At 35.4% G+C, this 13,657-nt stretch overlaps 1 protein-coding gene across 1 annotated transcript in view; it reads right to left on the reverse strand.

Annotated features, from left to right (window-relative positions):
• LOC128985549 (inhibitor of nuclear factor kappa-B kinase subunit alpha) overlaps positions 1-12,587 on the reverse strand; it is a 32,669-nt gene extending 20,082 nt beyond the window's left edge. The window contains exons 1-8 of the mRNA XM_054405145.1: positions 12,040-12,587; positions 10,799-11,001; positions 9,219-9,380; positions 8,389-8,504; positions 7,865-7,966; positions 6,509-6,619; positions 5,502-5,628; positions 3,973-4,059 (exon numbers count right to left, since the gene is read on the reverse strand). Of these exons, the coding sequence (XP_054261120.1) occupies positions 3,973-4,059; positions 5,502-5,628; positions 6,509-6,619; positions 7,865-7,966; positions 8,389-8,504; positions 9,219-9,380; positions 10,799-11,001; positions 12,040-12,154 (1,023 nt within the window). The 5' untranslated portion in view covers positions 12,155-12,587. The remainder of the gene's footprint in view (positions 1-3,972; positions 4,060-5,501; positions 5,629-6,508; positions 6,620-7,864; positions 7,967-8,388; positions 8,505-9,218; positions 9,381-10,798; positions 11,002-12,039) is intronic.
• Between the last annotated feature and the right edge of the window lie 1,070 nt (positions 12,588-13,657).

Consider the following 13,657-nt stretch of genomic DNA (forward strand, 5'->3'; position numbering starts at 1 on the left):
ATGTAATAATGTTTTATGAAAGAGTAAAATGTTTATCAGTTGATATTAGTTGATGAGGGCAATAAACTTTGGTTGAACTACGAAGTTTACGCCAAACTCGATATTGAAAGTTCCGCTGAATACTAAAGGGAAAGTTCTCAATTAGCGCTTAAAAAGGATTTTAATATGTATATATGTATAACCTTTTAAAACACAACATTGATGCTTATCCGCAAGAAAAATTTAAGTCCTTTATAATTGGCTATTAGACAACCCTTCTTATAGCCTGGAAGATTTGTTCAAATCTGGCCAAATAAATCTTTGATTGTATAACCCTGCTGCTAACCTGTTGCTTTATCAGGTCCTTATATTGTTGTTTGTTTAGTCATATGTACATATTTTAGTTATTAAGCCCTATTGTTTTTTCAAAATATAATATTGAAAGTGTTTTTGATTTTGTTTTGTTTGACGATTGATGTTTGATCATGATTTTGACTTTGTCGATGATCTAATGTATCCTTATGACGAATAAAGATTATTATTATTATCATTATAAGTTTTCTTCCACAAAGAGTGGTTTCTACAAAATTGGTTTTATTAGGTTTTGTTTTAGCTGTTATGTTCAAATGATACCCGCTAGATATAATCGGGTAATAAAGATAAAATAACAATAATAATACACCTTTGATTATCCATCTAATTGAAAGAGATAATGAAGATAGAAGAGATGAATGATAGAGATCATGAAGAGTTGCACCTACGTTTTCTGTGTCAAAATTGGGGAAAAGGATTTTCTTCAAAACAACAAATGTTGTAGGCCTACAGGTGAAATTTACGGATTGTTTTGTAACGGGTCAAATGTGTAGGGGGTAAAATAACGGCTAAACCACAAAACTTAAACAGCTGAATGTAAGCTGTTGTTGTGCCCTAGTCGCGACGCTAAACTGACATCGCACCTAACCTCAAATTCCAAGATCGCAGACGACGTTGGTGTCAGTTTGGTTGTTTGATTGTTCGACTGCGTCCGAAGGCAGGCTACGGGAGAAAGGAGGAGCAGCGGGCCACCTTTTGAGTGGTACACAGCTGTAAGCATGTTAAAGCTGTCATACGCCTGCCTTTGCTGACACGGGACTCAGTTGACTCTGTTTGTGCTGACCAATCAGGGAGCGTTTTAACTTTCGTCTCGATTCTGAGACGAAGGTGAAGAGAAGAATAAGAATTGTGGAGGGTTTGTCATTCGTATTCCCGGCTTTTTGGTGGTTCGATCGTTCGTTTCGTTTTGGAGAGCTTCGTTCAACTTCACCGTTTAAAAGTTACAAGCTTCGTGGTGCATCGAGTGCGCGAACAATCGTTTTATAGTATTATTACTTCGTTTGGTAAGTTGTGTAATAAACTTAGACAACTTAGGTTTTTCTTTCGAATACTTCTTCGTCACTTGTGTTTCGGCAGAACTTTGTCGAAGTTCGCAGGCTAGGCCTGACTCTCTGATCTAGGCATACATTTTTAACCAACTAATTTGGTAAAGTATTGCAGTTGGTGAAAATTATTTTCGATTAACGTTTCTTAATCCGTCTTGGGACTTTCTTTGAAATTCTTAAAACCCTTTTTAAAGTTCCCCAAACGCCCCAAAGTCTGTTCCAGCAGACAGGTTTCTGCTGGACAATTTCTGTCGAAGTTGGTTTAAGTTGAACACGTGAGGAAGTTAAAGTTTTAGTTTTTTGTTTTTCAGCTCAAGGAGCAGTTTTATTTTTAGTTTAAATTTTCTCTCGTTTCGTGTCTCCCTTGGACAATTTAAGCCAACTTGTTTTCTTGTTTTAGTAAATTCGGACTCTGTGGGAGTTAGGCTAGGTTAGGCCTATCTTGTACTAACCTTGTTTGTTGCAGGTTGACGACTTAACTCCGTAGGTAAGCGGAGTGACTACTTAGCTTACTTGTTGTTTCGTTAAGTTAGCTAGTAGAGTTGCATTTAGATATTTGCCCACAGAGTCAAGTCAAAATTATTAATTTCTCCTCCAGCCCTAGGCTAGAGTGGTGATTTCGAGCTGGGTGCTTGGGTAACCCGCAACGTTCGTCTCGAGCTCTGACAACCAGGGCTATCAAATTTAGGCTATCCGATTCACTATCGACTCCTGGGAAACTCCCTGCGACCAGACTAGGGCGAATCCTGGGATCTCGTTTTCTTATCGGTGGCGTAATTTCCCACTTGCCACCCGCCAGGAAAATTACGTCACAGTTTATGTGTTTCTCATTTTATTTATTTTACTACTTAACTAGCTAATATCATTCATGCACTCTAAGTGTGTGAGATTTGAATAATTGCATAAACAAACTAATTTGTTTGTAGCAACAATTTTATCTTCAATCTATTAAAATGAAAGTCCACAAATAATTGTACATTTCTTCTTAATTAGGGGAATTAATTCAGGAAACAAAGGAGCAGAAAGTAGTTACGAGAAACTAGCGAAATCTCGTGACTAAACCTATTACTGTAGCTATCCGGCTATCTTCCAATGTTTTAGCGAATTTCCTATAGGGAAGTAGCTATTACCGTAGGTCTCATGGTAAGACCTAAGCCCGGGACCGACTTACTTTTTCATTTTGATGTCCCCAGAGGCCAAAAACACCATTCGTTCAAATTTTTATATATCTATATATAGAGATATATATATATATATATATATATATACATATCTAAATATATAAAAGGCAAAGCCCTCACTGACTCACTCACTCACTCACTCATCACTAATTCTCCCACTTCCCATTTACCTAGGAAGCTGAAATTTGGTACACTGATTCTTTAGGCATTAAATAGGAAAACTAAGTAGTTTTTATTCTGATCGGACTCTCGGGCTCCGCCCCAGTGGCTCTGGAGTTTCCCATGTTAACCTTATGATTTTTCATATTTAAAAGGAATTAATGAATCTTAACAGCTGTTTCAATTAAACAAGTTAGTTCTATTCTATGATGTTCAATAGCATTAAAGTTACAAGGATTACCAACAGGGTGCAGCACTATCATTTTTTTTTTAATTTATGACAACAGCTAATTTGCAACCAAAAGGTGAGTGAGCGTAGCGAACGAACTTCAACCTGGAGGCGAGTTAGCGTAGCGAACGAGCTAACCTGAAGGCAAGTGAGCGTAGCGAACGAGCTCCAACCTAAAGGTGAGTGAGCGTAGCGAACGAACTTCAACCAGGACATGATTGAGCCATGCGAATACTTATGAAGTTAAACGGGGCAAAGCCCGAGGGTACAGCTAGTATATATATATATATGTGTCCATCCGCACGATAACTTGAGTAATTTTTGTCTGATTTTGATAAAATTTGGTTTGAAGGTGTAAGGCAGGATAAACTTGAATGAGTTCGCGAACCAGCATGATCGGACTATGGGAACGGGGGTTTATGGGAGGTTTTATGGGGTAAAAATAGGTTTTTCCCATTTTTGACCCAAAAAACATAAAATTTCACAATTTATTTTTAAACCATTTTGTAGAGCTTAAAAAAACAAATAATTTAGTATATTGAAGCGTTATTATACGCCTAATTGTTACGGAGAAAATTCAAAAAATAGTAATTTTAAAATTCTCATGTTATTCTTATGGAGAATAAGTCAACTGTTGTAGTTTGCTTGTTTATGAACATATTTTGATCGATTTTGGAAAATACTTTTATTTCTTACTAAACTATTATCATTTTATAAAAAAAAAATTTTGTTTACCCTCCCTGTTGCAACAAACCTAAGTACTCGTTTAACTTAATCTATTTACATAGGAAATGAATGTGCTATTTTTATGGAGGCATTTTAGTGTAAATCTAATCAGGTTAATGGAAATTCGCTTAGTCTGCAGGTTTGCTGCGGCGGGGGTATTTCTGAATGCATGTTACATACAATAGGTTAATTGAAACAACAAACAAATGTAAAGCCAAGAATTTATCCTGGTAAAATGAAAAAAAACATAATATTTATTTGTCTTTATTCAGCATCTTACCCACAGCTGCAGGGTAGAGACCGCTGTAGCACTGTCTACTAGGTAGCTATGACTAGCCAATATGTTGACACAAAACACAGTCACAATCTGTAAATAGAAAGTTGAATTACAGATCATTGACAAACACAAAACAATTCACACTCAAACAAAATAAGTGAAATTTTTTAAGGGTTTACCTGTTGCGTCAATTGATCCTTGTTGTCATGAATAACTACAGCTGTATTGTGCAGCTAAGAGCAGTAATAATATATTACAGTCAATCAGTGGATGACACATTCGTTATCTTCAACAGGAAATGAAAGTCAAATCACGTGATTAAAAACTTATTGGAACAATGTCCAGCAAAAATTAAAATTTATCTTGAAACTGAGAAAAAAATTTCTGATACACTTTTTAGACGTAACAATTACCAGAACTGAACAATTTATGAATAAAAGTCAACTATATATTAAACTGACATAACACTAACTAAAATCAGCTGTTTCATTAGCCAGGCCAGGACCATTTATAAAACGTCCAAAGAGCAATGACATCAGGGTGCAATTTTCAACTATCAAAATCCCACTGATTTATTGCACTTTTACCACTCAGCTTCCCAGATGTGAATGTTATACCGCAAAGGTTGACATTTCTATCCCACATCTATGGCCAGTTTTAGAATAAAAAATTACGTAGTTGAATTGATTTGCCTTTCAAATGGCAAAGGAAAGCAGTCAGGTGCATTAGAGGAACAATGCCCAGGGAAGATTGCAAAGCAGATTTTAAGGCCCTAAATATCCTAACCCTTCCATCTTTATACATTTTAAATTGCTTATTATACGTAAAAGAGAATATAGACCAGTATAGCATCCGATCTGACATACATAAACATTACACAAGAAATAGCCATCATCTCAACTTACCACTTACAAGACTTACACTTACACACAATAGCTACAAATATCTTAGTATACAATTTTTTAATAAATTGCCCCCTTCTGCAATAACGATTCCAATAAAAAAATTCAAAACAGTCCTTGATTCATGGTTAAAATTAAAATGTTTTACTCTGTAGATAAGTTCTTGTCCTTGGAGGTTTTAGATATAAGTTTTTAAATAATTTATTTAAGATCAAGCTTCCTGTTATTTATTATGACTATGTTTAATACTTTAATGATAAGATGCCATTTGACAATGTCAATTGCTTTTGTAGAGCTAAAAGACAATAAAAAGATTTGATTTGATTTGATCCACTTAGTCAACAAAGAGAGCTTCGGTCAATCACTGATTTCTGGTGAACACCCATGTACACTTTATAACAAAGTCAAAGGGACACTTATTGAATGCATCTTTTATATCACATAAAGTATTGCAGCTCCAAAAACCAAAAGGAAAAATCAAATTTTGACAGCAGCAAACAATGCGAGTGACTTATTCAAGGTGTTTTATTTTAATTAAAAATTGGCCAAACTGATGAAATGTCAACTTCAATATCCATATTTCAATGCTTGAGCTCATATAGGTTAAAAATGAAGGCCTGGAATATTTACTTTTTTACACAGTATCTGATCGAGCAGGTTGAATATATCCAGTCGGTTGTCGTGTGTTCGTCCTCTTTTCTTGGGGTCCCACTGCAGAGCAAGTCGTAACCACCTCTCTAATTCTTCTCTTAAACATCTGCAACATAAGTGTACAACACCAAGGATTTTTGAATTTAAACATCCATAGCTTGTATTGTGAGAACATACCCAAATGGGATACTCAAGTTGCATTGGGCAGTAAATGAGTTTCTTTAAATTGACAAGCAGTTTGCTAAAGTGAATGCTGTGACGCAAGACAATTTCTTGGATAAGATTATGTAATTCTTAATAGTGCCTCTTTACAAGGGGTCTTAAAATTAAAAATACTAGAAAACCCGTTGCTCGAAATCGAGCAAAACTGAAACTTGTAATAAAAGAATTTAAAAAAAGTCAGATACTAGGTGTGCCCGGGCAGTACTGCATCATCTACTGTTCTCAATTGTTTACGAAACCATTTACCGTTCTCAATACAATATAACTCTAATTATTCAAATCTCTTACAAGAATAATTTCAAAAACTTCAGTTACAGTAGGGCCTAATTGAATTGAAATGTTAGTAAAGAAGGTAGAAGCTGTATTCACGGCATCAAAACTGTCTCCTGCGGTCATGGAAACATTATCATCTTTTTCTGAAATCACGGCAAAATCATGAACATTCTCCACGATTTGAAGACATCACATCGTCTCCAGTGGTCAAGGAAAATAATATTAAGCTGCAAAAAACGCAGAATTTTGGAAATTGGGAAAAGGACTTCCTGAAAATTGCTTTTACAGGCTACATAGTACTGATTATTCGAGCAATCGTTTGAACCCAGACTACAGTGGGTTAGTGCTAAAGAGTCACCTTTCGACAAATACTAGTTAGACTGCCAACATCATTGACCTCCAAGTTCAATTAGTTTAATAAAACCAAAGAGCAACTTTGACAACCGTTATTTTACTTGATTTTAATAATGAATATTGTTTCAACTTCTTACCTAGAAATATGATTTTCTACAAACAGCTGTTGACTATACTTCACATCCTTAGTTCCGGGTTCCTCATAAACACAAATATCATTTGGTGACTTTTTCTCAACCTTTGGTATCCTGTAACATAGTATTAAACATAATCTAAAATATATCTATTTCATCAGTTTTATTTGAAGCAGGTTTAACAAACTTTTACCCCATCCCAGCAAATCTGCAGACTATGCACATTTCCATTCTAAATGGGTGAAATTTATTCTTTACTTAAATAAAGGGTGACAATGTATTTTTTTTTCTGTAAATTTTTGTAGCTTAAAACTTAGTTCAAAATTTAAAAAATTTTCAAGTTTTATCAAAATATAATAACAAGCAAACGTCAACGGTAACTCCATAAGGATAACATGGGAATTTCAAATTTACAATTTTTTAATGTTCTCTGTAATAACCATATAGACACACTTCAAAAGACTACAATATTTGTTTTTTTAAGCTCTTCAAAATAGTTTAGAGATAAATTGGGAAATTAAGCTCTTCAAAATGGTAAAGAGGAAAATTGGGAAACTGTACATTTTGAGGGTCAAAATGAGAAACAAGAAATTTTAACCTATAACACCCCGTTTGTATAGTCTGTTTATGCTGATTCTTAATCTTGTTTGACTGAATGTAGGGTTGCTTGCTAATAGACACATATACTGTATTTTGTATACCGTCACTTGCAAGACGAAGGGGAGTAAGTATATATTCCTTTCATGTACCTACTCCCTATGTCTTGCAAGCAAACCATGGTGTTTTGAAACAGATGAAATTTGAACAGATGGCGGTTTTGGCCTCGGGGTGCATTGAAAAAAAAACCATTTTCTTCATTGTCAGATTATTTGGAGGACTGCTAAAATTAAGTATGAGTAAACCTATCTGCTCCTTAGCTTAAGTTAGTTGTTGCCCTGTAAAAATATAAATATTATACTTCTGGAAGATTCAGTTGGTTTGGTGTTAAAATAGATGCATAGATTTTATCTTACATCATTAGTTTTAAGTCTTAGATTTAACCATTGACAGACAATATATTCTGTTATGATAAACTAACTCATGTAATTTGATTAATAAAAATAAAGATAAAAAAATAAAAGTAAGTAAGTCGCTCCCGTGTCCAGGTATGAGACCTACGGTAACAGCCTATCTCCTTATGAGAAATTTGCTAAAAAAGTAAAAGAGAAACAAAAAACTTCAAAATAATTCTGGAAAATTCACAATATCACTAAGCCAAACTTAAACATTTCCAAAGATGTACAAAGCAATAGTCGTTTGGCTACTAAATCTTTACATTTACTCTAATAATGTTTTTATTTTCTAGCATCTCTTACTAACCAATCTACAGGGGACGTGGAATTTGGCAGGAAAGGTCTCAATCCTGTGATCGCCTCGTGGGACACCAATCCCAGACTCCAATAGTCTACTGACGACGTGTAACTGGAAATACAACAGAGAATCAATGTAGGAGTAGCTTTTTAATGTTTTAGGCTTATTCTAAATATTAATATGAACTTTTTCTTAAATAACTTGAATTCTATAAATCCTGTTATTTAGTTTTAAGCTTGAAATTATTTTAGTTAGTCTATACAAGGAGTTCCTTAAATGTTAAACAATAATTTTATTTTTATTACTACTAAAATACCTTTTAGGACAAGACATTATATAATATTACTATTATGCTATAAGAAGAATAGGAAACATTTGCAGAATACTGCCAATAGTTAGGTAGGCCTATTTTCAATCACTCTAAGCTCAAGAAGAATTCTGGAGCCAAATAAAAATAAGATTATGAGAAATTAACAAACCTAATTGGAGAAATTTAAACTCTGCCAATACTGTAGTTAGGAATTTTTAATTACCCTGAGCTCAAGAAGAATTCTGGAGCCAAGTACTGCATAGTCCCCACAAAAGAGCAGCAAACACTGCTGTTGTCTAACTCCTTGGCATAACCCAGGTCAATCAGCTTGTAAATCATCTGAATAACAGAGAAAAAGTTATGAGATGTGAAGATAATTAGATCAAAATGATCTATTTTACCTTATTTTAAAATAGGCAGGAAAATTTCAAAGAATTTTCAAAGATTTTCTTGGTTAAAAAGTCAAAATTTATAGTTCACAGTTTGTGAGGTGGGCCGAGTAAATAACATCATGTATGAGTATAGAATCATTTTGCTTTTTACTTAGACTACAAGTGATACTGTAATGTGTTTTCTGTGTGCCAGAAGCATATAGAAATACATATTTCATAAATGAAGCAGTGCAAACGATTCAGTTTATCAGGGATTGGATCTGGGGTAATTATATCGACCTCCGGACCTCACGCGAAATTAAAAATTTTGTTTTCCAAAATGTTCGAAATTTCACGCGAAGTCCAATATGCTAACCACTAAGCTAGCTAAAAACCACTGTATGTGTTGCTTAATTTAAAACATACTCCATTCTTGAATAAATCATATAAAGTGGCATATATAATGGCAAAAACATAGAATACCGGTATTGAAAACACCTGAGCAATAAGTTTTACTGAATAACAGTGTATTTCATTAATAACAACTTAACTCATTAATAGTATACTTTTTTAACAATAAACAACCAAGGGTATGCAAGTTTTCTTCAGGAGGATTTCTCATAGTTCAAAACTTACTATTAATGAAGGATCAAGAACATTTCAGGAGAAGTTCAAAACTCACCGGGGAGTTGGGTTTTTCCTGAAGCACAATATTCTCAGGTTTGAGATCTCGGTGAGTGATGCGTTGAGAGTGAAGATATTGTACGGCAGACTTTATGTCACTGAGAAGACATCGAACCTCTGGCTCTCTCAGTCCACAGCAGTTCTCAGGTTTATTCAGGATCTAGATCGTAATCATTGTAAAAGATGAACTGGTAAACTTCTACAATACTTTGGCTTTATTTATTGTGTTGTCAGAATAATATTTGTGAACAACCTACCTATATAATAGTTGTGACAGCTAAAACTAAATAGGCTAGCTTGACTAAAACACAAGTTGACCTTATGTTAAAACTGAAATTTTGTTTACTTGTGCAATGTACTTATTGTTTACTTTTACTGTACTGGTTATAGTAGTAGACTATACTTTAGCCTCATTTAATTGTAATTGATTGCTCTTAATTACCAAAAAAAATTAGATAATATATAAAATGTCTAATAAAGAGGAAATGAGAACAATACTAACTCCAAAGCCAATACAATATTTTGTGTTCAATTTAATACGATGTCAATAAGTATATTATGAATGATTTGAGCTGGGTTCCGTAATGTTTATTCATTGTAGACTGTGACTAATAACAGCAAAATTTGATGCAGTGTTATATTATCACTAGCAATGGATATGCACAATTAAGTAGCCTAATCAATAACATCAACAGTCAAGGCTTCAAAATTAAAGAAACCCCCATCGCCCCATTCACCTGGGTCTAAGTTTGTAAATTCTTGTTGATAGCTATGTCTAATGTTTGTTAGGCTATTTAATGAGCTACTTAAATTTGAAAGGGAGTTATGAGTTAATAGCCAGCAATGGATTTCCAGCATTAAAAATTGGGAATAGTTTTGTAAAAACCTCTTAATTAAATAAATTGCCATCAAGCTAGGTTAAGGGTAGTCAATCCTTGTTAACAGCCAGAAGCCATTTCACGGCTATCACCGTATCGGCCAGACTAACTAACGCTTTATTAATATAGTTGTAATTGTATTTGCTAAATATTCAAAAAATGAACAGATTGTAAATAAAATTGTGATAAAAAAAATTTTACACTAGAAATTATCTCTTTTAGCCAGTCTTTTTCATACCATTTAACTCCTCCTGCAACACAACGTTCTCGATGTGACGTAGTTTAAACTTTGAAAAACCCGGTGTAAACTTAATATACGGTAGTTTTATAATGAAGGGACAGTAGGTGGGGTGGTTGCTGATCTATTGCCAGTGCAACGCCGATTAAAATCAACCTGTACATGACACAACACAGGGCACATACCCCCTATATCTGTAAGGGGGTATCCTAGTCCCTTACAGTATAAAATATTATTTGTTTTGAGGATAGCAGGCTTGCTTGAATGGGAGAGAGTCATAGCATTTGACCTCTTTGGACTCCAGGCATTTTAAGTCATTTTACATTTGAGCCAGTTTGGCATCTTTCCCATTCAGGTAAGCCTGCTATCCTCACAAAAATTTTAATAACCTTGACCCTTCACATGGTAGTCCTATATTTTCATAGTCAAAGAAATATGGTATTTCAACTTGAATAACCTAACCTGTCGAAGATCCCCTCCAGAGCAGAACTCCATACACAACAACGGTAGTTCGGAAGCGAGCCCTAGCAGGTCTGAGGGAACAGGGATGGCTCTGACGACGTTGGAGTGAGACAGACGTTGCATAATGTCAACCTCTCGGGCCCACCTCTCTCTGTGAGTGGCCGTCATCAGACTGTCTACACCCCACCGACATTTCTTGATAGCTGGAAGGTAAGTTTTTTTTTAGAAATTACCGTTTGTCCTGTAGAGCAATTTATTGAATAATAAAATTTACTTGATACTACCTTGGACTATGCGACCTTGATAAAACTATTAAATCTATCCTCGTGATAAAAGTTGTCACCAGTTTTAAAAGAAAATGGACATAGTTGAATTGAACCGCCAGTAGAGTAGGTAGGCCTACTCTAATATATATTTCTGATTTCTGTTGAATAAACTACCTAACTTGTCAAAAAGCAAACTGATAGTTCCAACAATAAGCAAACATGTTTCCAAATCTTCATAATGTCTGGCCTGCCTTCCCCACGTGCCTTTCCTTTTTTTAAGCCGATTTATGAAATCATACAGCCAGTTTGGTTAGTAGGGCCTATAGGACAGTTTCATTTTATAATCAACACTTATTTTTCCGCTAGATGTTTAATAGTTCCTAAGAGCTACATGTTGAATGTTGAATTTTAATGCACAATACTTTCCTATTGAAACCGGGAATTTGCAGGAAATACAGTGAGATTTCAAGTAGGCTACCTATAATTGCGGGGATACTAGGAGTAGGCCTAATTGTGGTAGGCCTACAGTGAGCTGTTGCTGCATTGCTACTGGTTGTGGTGAAACAGTGTGTAGCATTCTGATTGGTTGGTGGTTTCTTTGTTAGTTTTTTTTTGTTTAGAACTGTCTCCATGTTAGTTCAAAGTAAGTGGAGTAGTAAAGGCGGACGCAGCTCAAATATTTGATTAATTTTCATTCTGATTGTGTCTGTAAGTCACGTTCGGACATAATGTAGGGAACCGGTTGATTCATGGTTTAAAAGATGATGTGGATATATGTAATTGTTGGACGAATGGAAACTTTTGTTTTGTTGTTGGCTAGAACTTAGTTGCTGGTTCGCTATCGGAAACCAAAAAAGACAAGGTGCTCTCCGTGCATGCCGGTTTGTGTTATTTAGCCTATGAGACAGCAGTAAATTATCTGTTGAGTAATTTAGGCCTAAATGTTCTTGTGAGTAAAACAATGTCATTACTTACCCACTTTGTCTTCGGTTTTTCTGTTATTCCATAAGGTAACAATTCCAAAACCTCCAGTTCCAAGAACTCTATCCCTTTCCCAAAGCCCTAGAACATCAGGATCATCTGGTGCCATTATAGACAAATCACTGAGTGTATTCCTAACCTCAAATGAATACTTCTAGGTTGGAAAGTTCTATACAACCTAAACCCCAAGAGAGTTTCGCCTACGTAACAAACAAAAACCACTAAGGCCCACGTTTACTTCTGGATTTTATCATTTTGATTGAATTACAATTAAAAAATTAATTGAATTGAATTGGTACACACTTCACAATCCTACCACTGAAACGAAAACAAAGGCCAATAACTAACGACCTTGTCTGGATCTTTCTTCAGCCTCAAATTACGTTTCTTGCTTTCCTTGAAAGTAGCTTACACAAAAACAATAAGTCGGCTACAAAACAAAAACAAAAATCCTTCTACAACTACAACGTAAAAACAGCGACTGAAAATAGAGCTTCAGCAAAGCAAAGCAAAGCAGCTTGCAGCTACCATAGACAAAAAGAATGAAATATAGACTGTCAGCCGTGCTGCGGTTGCCATGGTTACCATAGGTTCCGGCGCACACCGCTGTAGTTTACGTAGCGCGTACGCCGTAACTACCGTGGTGCTCCAAGCGGTGTGCGCCAGAACCTACGGTAACCGCAGCACAGCTGACGGTCTATATTTAATTCTTTTTGTCTATGCAGCTACCCAGCCAGCGCCAGCAGCTACGCAGTGCACTAAGCAGCCAACGCAACGCCAACCAAAATCCCCAGCAGACGACGACCAGACGACATTCTGCTCTGCTCAGCTGGTGTATGGAATTAGCGTAGAATTTTTTTTATCTTGTTTAATATTATTTATATGCAGCCTCGTTGTGCACTAATTAATTTGACGATTCCGTGGTTTTCTAGTTTATTTGGTAAGTTTTTATGTTAGTATTGTTCAAGGTTTTGTTTTAGTTTGGTGGCTTATTTCATTTTGGTTTTAGTTTTTTGTCGTGTCCTGTTAATAGATCGGATTTAGTAGGATTCTAAGGCCTTGATGGGATAGTTGTGAGAAGGGTTGGGTTGGAGCACGGCCACCTTTTACTACAACAGGCCGTGGCCTGGTAGAATTGGCAACATCGCAAGTGGTGTTGTTTAGTGACATAAGATAACATGACAGAAAGGTGACATCAGCTCATTAATTTGCACTCTATTGATTTAAATTTAAATTGATGAACATAATTTTATTAAAATATTGAAAATAAAACACACAGAATTGAAAACCGAAACAATATGAATTAAAAATCTATATCTGTAAATGTTAAGCGGAGTCAATGTTGTCATAGTCCAGTAACCAATCTTTTGTAAATACACAAATACCATTCTGCTTCCTAACAAAACAGCTGTTACAACACCACTTAATTGCGACGTTGTCTTTTCGAAGGCCGCGGCCTGGAGTTAAGGCGGCCGTGGTTGGAGTCTTCTCGCTTGAAGCACCACCACCTTTAACTCCAGGCCGCTTCCTTGTTCCTTCGAAGTGGCAACGTCGCAAGTGGTGTTGTAACAGCTGTTTTGTTTGGAAACAGCTAATAGTAATAATAGAGATC

The sequence above is a fragment of the Macrosteles quadrilineatus genome, unplaced genomic scaffold (assembly GCF_028750875.1).
Source record: "Macrosteles quadrilineatus isolate MER2022 unplaced genomic scaffold, UCM_ALF_1.0 Scaffold_2__2_contigs__length_208266976, whole genome shotgun sequence".
Classification (NCBI taxonomy): Eukaryota; Metazoa; Arthropoda; class Insecta; order Hemiptera; family Cicadellidae; genus Macrosteles; species Macrosteles quadrilineatus.